This window comes from Rattus norvegicus, chromosome 4 (assembly GCF_036323735.1).
Source record: "Rattus norvegicus strain BN/NHsdMcwi chromosome 4, GRCr8, whole genome shotgun sequence".
Classification (NCBI taxonomy): Eukaryota; Metazoa; Chordata; class Mammalia; order Rodentia; family Muridae; genus Rattus; species Rattus norvegicus.
The window spans coordinates 117,518,592-117,525,948 of record NC_086022.1 but is presented as its reverse complement, the minus strand read 5'-3'; the positions used below and the strand labels follow the sequence as shown (position 1 = coordinate 117,525,948).

The 7,357-nt window shown below is 55.5% G+C and overlaps 1 protein-coding gene across 6 annotated transcripts in view; it reads left to right on the top strand.

Annotated features, from left to right (window-relative positions):
• Positions 1 to 453: 453 nt before the first annotated feature.
• The window catches only part of Tet3 (tet methylcytosine dioxygenase 3), a 100,390-nt gene continuing 93,486 nt past the window's right edge, over positions 454 to 7,357 (top strand). For 3 of the 6 annotated variants that reach the window (XR_005503660.2, XM_039108717.2, XM_008763094.4), the window contains exons 1-2: positions 4,263 to 4,402; positions 5,264 to 5,964. Coding sequence is in view for 5 of the 6 variants with exons in the window: in XM_039108717.2 (XP_038964645.1) it covers positions 5,662 to 5,964 (303 nt within the window). In the remaining variant the exon portion in view is untranslated. Of the gene's footprint in view, positions 3,970 to 4,262; positions 4,403 to 4,903; positions 5,965 to 7,357 lie in introns of those variants that run through there. The other 3 variants (XM_063286845.1, XM_008763095.4, XM_063286844.1) reach the window with 3 other exon arrangements.

Below are 7,357 nucleotides of genomic sequence, written 5' to 3'. Positions count from 1 at the left end.
GTTTTACCATTTCATTCTATCAAGGGCCCCTGTGGCAGGTGCATGTGTGAAGTCAGAGGACTACTCTGTGAAGTCGCTTCCTTCCTTTCACCTTTCTGGGAATTCTGGGAACCAAACTCAGGTCACCAGTCTTGCACATCAGGTGCCTTTTCCCACTGAGCCATGTGTCTTCCCCCTCCTCCCATCGCTTCTTGATGAAGATGCACAAGCACACACATCCAGTTATAGTGCCTGAGCGTCCCCTCTGCTGTGATCCTAAGTCAACGTCAACTCCACTTCCTTAACGTCAATTCCTCAATGGAGCTGAAGCTCACTTACTGTTTAGCCCACATCCAGAAGTCAGCCTACCATCCTCTAGGCCTTAAGGCTTCTTTTCTTGCCCAGGTCTAGTCTGCCTGGCAGCTGTAGCAGGGTTGGAGCACATTTTCCTACAGGAGACTCCACCCTCATTTGAGGAGGCTGGGCCAGCCAGGACAGCTCACTAAGGGCAGAACTTTCTCCTAAGCACCTCAAGGCCAGACCTTGATCAGGTACTAAGCTTGCTTCCACCTGCTTCCTCTAGTTCATTGCTTAAATTTGTCTTCAGTGAGGCTGTCAATATGGCTCAGTGGTTAAAGGGGCTTGCCACTAAACCAGATGACCAGAGTTCAGTGCCCAGGACTTACAAGGAAGAAGCAGAGAATTGACTCTCACAAGTTGTTTTCTGACCTCCACATGCACACTTGGGGCATGAGTGTGCCCACACATATATCACACACACACACACACACACACACACACACTAAGTAAATGTATATTTAAAAAAAAACTTGACAAGTGAAAGGGTTTGTTAATAGATTGCTGAGACAGACTGGAAGAGTTTCTGATGGAATAGGTTAGGGGTGAACTGGAGCAAAACGTTTCAAAGTTCCCAGGAGACAGGGAGGCTACAGCTCTTGGACTGTAGTTGTGAAAGAGCCCCGCACAGAACTTTGATTCCTGTTCATCCTCTTCCTCAGCATGGGAATAAAGTCACAGCACAGAGGGCTGGAAACCCCAAGGCAGAGACCTGAGCACCTTGGACTTCATTTGAGGTACCCCTGAAGGATTCGGGCAGCTGGACACTAGTCAGGGTAGAAACATGGAAGCCCGTGGATCCTCAGTGTTTCTTGGGTACTTCATTGGTTGGCACTATTGACCTGTTTTTTCTTTCTTCAACACATGCTGATTTGGTGCTGGGTCTGAGGTGACAGAGGAGAAAAAAAAAAAACAAACAAAACAAAACAGTGTGATCCTGTCCCTTCAAAGACGGTCTGGTGACTAGGAAGGAAATATTCGAACTGTTAATAACTGTTCTCTGGACAGAGTGTGGGTGAAGTGGGAGGAACCCTGGCATCTGAGTTACTAGAACCTTCTTGGGAGAATTGGCATTTAGACCCAGACTTGAAGGGTTTTCAAGAATCTGGAAGATAGAAGGGGTATGTTGTTGAACTCAGTCCAGAGAGTAAAAAAATGACCATTTGCATCAGATGAACTGTACTTGCTTGCAAGAGACCATCAAGATGCAGCTGTTGACTGCTGACATTTCCTCATAGAAGTTGGGGGTGGGGCTTGTTGGTTCCTCACCTGAGCCTCAAGCCCCTCCTTCCAGCCTTTTGTAGTTAAGTCTGCCCTAATTGCGAACAGGAGGTGCTAGAGTATATAGGCTGGTAAAGTTGACACAAGGGAGCTCCTGCCACTGACTGAAGTCATTGTTTCTGTTGAATGACGAATGACCTGCAGCTGCTGCTTTGGGGTCGCTCAGGTTCTTGTCAGCAACCCCTCAACAATATTCTGTGAGTCCAGCACTCTCATGGGTTCCCAGGGTTAACCTTGTCGTACCTGTGCTTTGGTTTGTTGTTGGGACCTTAGGAGGAAGGAGTAAACTTTTACTTCTCGGGGAAGAGATTCTTGAATAGGGTTATCAGGGACCAAGCAACAGAACTGAGATGTGACATTCTACAGAGAGAAGTGGCCCGGAAGGCTTGCTAGGTAGTTCTTTTGCCACACCTGGCTCCTTCCTTTTGGGTGGCTCAATTTCTGTCACCCGGCTTGGTTGCTCTTGAGCTGATGTGCCCCAAGGCTCGTTCTGACACCTCTTTCCTCTCACACCCTGACCCCTGATCTCTGCTCATGACCTGGGTAACCTCTGCTGGCTCCACATGGTTGGCTGTAGGCGTCGCTGGATTCTTGCTGGTGAACAGCACACTGCAGCATCCCGAAAGGTTACCTAAGCCATGAGGTCCATGACAGGTGCAGTATGAATGGTTAATGGCTGCTGCAAACCAGAAGTTTCTCTGTTCTGCTTCTGACTCCACAACGTAGTAACCAACTGACCTAATGACAACACTCAGCTCACAAAGCTGCTCTGTCATTCACAGTGAGAATCAACTGTCACTCCGTGAAACCGATATTAAGTACTTTATTTGGATTCTCTTGAGAGATGGTGTGTACCCAGTTCAAGGTTGCCAGTGTTAGAGCCAGGTCTGGAGGCCAGACTTCTCTAATGCCTAAGCTATTTTCTTCACCTCGCATTCGGCCTGTCCATCAAATAACAGGCAAGGGAAAGGAGGACGGTAAATTGCAGGAGTGTAACCACTTAAGAGACATTAAACATTTTTCATCATTCACCTTATTTTAGTGTGTACTTCAGTGCCTATGTGAGCCAAGTCCACAATTTCTCCATATTGCTGTTTCTACTTTTAACTTCCCTGACCAGAAACTCTTGGGTACTTCCAAAGGCCACGGTAGGAAGTAGGTGTTGTAACTATGATCACCACCCACTCAGCTGACAAGCCGGACCGTGGAGCAGGTTGTCAAATATCAGGCGTGCGGAGGGAAGTCCCCGGCTACTTCAACTAATTGCCTATGGCTTTCTGGACAGCAGTAGAGCGCTGTTTGAGATCAGTTAACTCTCCTACCCCCACAGCACGCAACACACACACACTCCACCAAATGCTCTTTTTCCAGTTATGGCTGAGATGTTAGGTTCAGTAGATGAGGGTGCCTGCCAGGTACCTGGCTGGGTGAGCACCGCCCAAACTGGTCGGGCTAGTTCACCCCGTGTCTGTTTCTGCCAGGACTTGCCCTTGTGTAGGGAGGGTATGGACCTACCCTTCTCCACAGCAACACTGGTAGGTGGAAGGCGCTGTGGGCATTAGTCTGGCAGTAAGACCAGATGGGTGGAGCTGAATTAATCTAACCTGGAATTTCAACTTGGCCAGTAACAACAGGTGAGGGGTGGAAGAGAATCAGCACAGAGAAATGGACAGTTTGGCAAGTTGGAAATACTCATGTGTCTTGCCCTTACCCACTGCCTAGACTTTTTCAAAGTGTCTGCGATATTTAGGCCTCGGTGAGGACATGGGCCCTCGAAGAATGAGTTCATCCCAAATCTGCCTAGGTTCCTCTCCGCAACGCTCCCCTTCTCTCTCCTCTGGGAAGCAGGGCGGGGGGTCTCGGATTAGTCTTTGTTTTAGAAGCTAAAGAGCCAGAGAGCAGCGCCGGGGAGACTGGCAATGGCAGAGCCCTGAGGTCGGCCGGGGCAGGGCGCTCGGCTGTGACCCTCATGCGGATGCCATGCAGCAGGCGCTCGATCTCTGCCCTCGGGCACCCACTTCTTGCCGGTCAGGCTGACTCGGTACGCAAACCCGCGATGATGTCCCCTATTGTCCTGCCTCGGTCTGAGAGGCAGCCGAGGAGGAGAAAGGGGGTCGGTTGGGCTCCGGGCAGCCAGGCGAGCGTGGGGCGTCCCGAGCACGCAGGGAGTGGCAGGAAGTGGGGACACCCAGGCGGCTGGGCCAAGGGCCTAGCTGGGGAGGTCCGCGCCCCGCCCCGCCCCTCCTCGACAGCTTGGGCTGCGGGCCCCGCCGGAGGGCAGGGAAGGGCCAGCCGGCGGGGACAGCCGCATCTCTGGAGGGCCCCTCGGAGAGGCCTGGGGAGGCGCTGCAGGTGCAAAATCGGGGCGGCCCGCGCGCGCATCGCTCCCTCCCCAGGAACTCCGCTCTTGCGCGGTCCCGGGCCTAGCGGCCAGCCTCGGCGGGACCGCACGTGCGCGCCCTCCCGGGCGGGGGAGTCCCCGGGCGAGCACGTGCCGCGGCGCGCGGGGGGCGGGGAGTCCCGCGGCCGCCTTCATTGCTCCTGCTGCTGCTGCCGCCGCCGCGGCCGCCGCCGCTGCTTCCTTCCTCCTGCGCCGTCCCCTGCTCGGCCAGGGCTGGGGCGGGGTGGGGGGGGACTCCGCGCGCGCAGCGAGCTTGGCTGGGCTGGGCGCTCCCGTTCCCGGAGACGCACACCTTGGGCCGTGGCGGTGGCGGTGGCGGCGGTGGCAGCGGCAGGCTGGGAAACTTTGCCCCTTTGTGCGCTCCGCCCCGGAGGCGGCGGGCAGGTCGGTGCAGCCGGTGGCTTTCCGGCTCCGCGGTGGGGGAGGGGCAGCGCGTGGGGGGAGGGGCGGCACGGGGACCGTGGCAAGGCCCTGGTGGGCGCAGTAGGGTAACCAGCGACCCGGCAAGGAGCTCCGGGTGGCCGTGCGGTGCTGCCGGGTGGGGGTGGCGGGGCGGGGGCTGCGGTGCAGCGGGAGCGGAGCAGCGGAGGCCCCAGAACAAAGGAGCCGGAGCGGCGGCGGCAGTGGCGGCGCGCGCAGCCTGGCCTGTGCCCCAGCGCGCCCCCTCCCCGCACCCCTTGGTGGCGCGGGTCGCCCTTTCTGTGGCTCGCGGGGCTCTGGCTCCTGGGGCGCATCGAGGTGGCCGGCGCGGGACTCCCCATAGGCGCGCCCCCCACCTCCAGGCCGCCTGGGGCGCCGTCTGCTCCAATGAGCGAGCCTGTGCAAACTTTATTTTGCAAGCTCTGTTCCCTCGGGGAAGGTCCGGCGGCCCCCAGTGAGGGGCTGCGTGTGGATTTTAATGAAACTCACTAGCCTGTAGATGTATGTATGTGTGTGAAAGAGAGAGAGAGAGAGTGTGTGTATGTGTGTACGCGCGCGCGCGCACACACACGCGCTTACAGAGCAACTTTCTCAGAAATCCCACCTTGAGCACCCCCTCATCCCCTTGAATGCCTTGTGCACCCTCACCCCCCATGGAGGTCCCTTGTACCTTCCTCTGAGGTTCTAAGGAGGGCTTCGTTTGACTCAGACCCTGGCTTCCCCCATTTTCTCTCTTCCCAGAAGCAGGAAGAGATAACACGTGAAGTTGTCCCTGAGCACCGAGTGATGCGCTTCCTCTTTCTGTGTCTTTTTTCCCCCTCTCAGGCAGCGTAGCCTTCTCCATCATCCTGACCCAGGGAGGGGAACTCCTCACCCTAATCTGCCCCACCACACACCCACTGGCTCACCTCATGCCGGAGCCCGGGGTGGGTGAGGGTGAAGAACCCACCCAGCCAAGATGAAATCTTCCTTGGGGGCTGCTGCTGCTACTGTCTTGCCCCAGATCCTGGGGCCCTGCAGGTGGGAGACTGGTCCTGGAAGGAGTCCCGCGAGCCGGCTGCAGAGGAGGTGAAGAGGGTTAAGAAGAGGCGCCCATCCCAGAGGCGGAAGCTCTTTGCCTTCACCCTTGTAGACTTGTTTAGGAGAGAAGGACCTGTTTGCAGGCAGGAGACTGGACAGTTTAACCTGGCATCTATGCCCCCTTCCCTGGCAACGGCAGCGTCATGAGCCAGTTTCAGGTGCCCTTGGCAGTCCAACCGGACCTGTCAGGACTTTATGATTTCCCGCAGGGCCAGGTGATGGTAGGGGGCTTCCAGGGGCCTGGGCTTCCGATGGCTGGGAGTGAGACCCAACTGCGAGGGGGTGGAGATGGGCGAAAGAAAAGGAAACGGTGTGGGACCTGCGATCCCTGCCGACGTCTGGAAAACTGTGGGTCTTGTACCAGCTGCACCAATCGTCGAACACACCAGATCTGCAAACTCCGCAAGTGTGAGGTGCTGAAGAAAAAAGCGGGGCTCCTTAAAGAGGTAAGTGGGCCTCTTCTAGGCTCCTCATCCCTTGCATGAGGCCGTTGTCATCACCAGGGGCTGGTTAAAACGACTCATCCAGTTAAGCCCGTCCTCCCATTCTTGGTCACTCGGTCTCCTTTGGAGCCCAGCCTGCTGTTGGAAGCCCAGAGGGTTCCTTTTCAAGATGGTTTGTATGAGCTTGATTCGGTTCCTTGCAGTGTGCAGAGCCAGCGTCCTCATCTTGGATGTTTACGATGGATACAGGACAGAGATGTCTAGCTTGGGCTTTAAAAGTTTGTCTTCCCACTCGAAGCCTGAGGTGGATTGTAAGGTGACTGATGTGTGGGTGGCCGTGGTAGCAGTGAAGCACTGGAGGCTGAGGTGGCTGCGCTTAGAGTGAAAACTAACAGCTTAGCTTTTTGCTGTCCTGATGGTGGCGGTGGGAGTTATTTCTCCCTAAGCCTTTCCTTGGGTTCCTGTTTTTTTTGCTTAAACAAGGAATTTAATGATACACGTGATTGGGGTTCTCAATGGTGTGGGAGACTTCCTGAGGCCACAGAGGCTTTGGCATAGTAGTATTTTGGTGGGTAATAGGCACTAGACACCGATTTATGACTGAATGACCTATCGTCATGTCAAGGAGAACTCTGCATTCAGGGAAGAAGAGGGAAGGAAGACGGGCTGTGGGGGTGGAGGGAAGAGTGGAGGGGCAGTGACTCTGTATTGGGCTTTTTCCTTCCTATATAATGGTGAACAGTCCACACAAGGTTGGTGGCAGCTGTTGACAGCAGAGAGTTGGCGAGAAAGTTGGGATCAGCCAATAGAGCAGATTTTAGGCTGAGCAGTGCGTGTAGCGGCTGAAGTTGCTCCAGGCAGCGGAACTGGAGCTGGACAGAGACAGAGGCCTGCGCGTCTGCAGGGCTCCCAGACACTAATTTGTCCAAGAGCCTAGACTATTCTGCCCCTCTGGGCCTGTCTTCTCTTGGGGAAAATTGAGTTGTCATTGGTAGCCTTCAAAGCCCCCTCAGCTGGGCCAGGAGCTGCTGTGCTCTGAGCATGAGGTTACCTGTGGTTGTGCAGGCTACACCATCTGCACTTGGGATTCCCCTGATGCTGATCGTGGAGCTGTGCCTCCAGCTGGTAGGCGTTTGGCTAGGAAGAAAGGTGGAAGTGCTAGGGGCAGGGAAGCTCATTCTGCCAGAGGGTTCTGTCCCTTCTTAACTCCCCTTGTCCATTTGCTCCATACCACAAGTTCCCTATTTACCTTTCCCAGCTAAAGCAGACATCTGGATCACATCTCCGTCCCACCCTCCCATCCCCACCAGCCTTGGGGCAACAGTGTCCAGCCCATCTATGCTGCTGGTGTTGAGCCGAGTTACGCTGCTCACCTTATGCCCTGCAGGCCATTTCT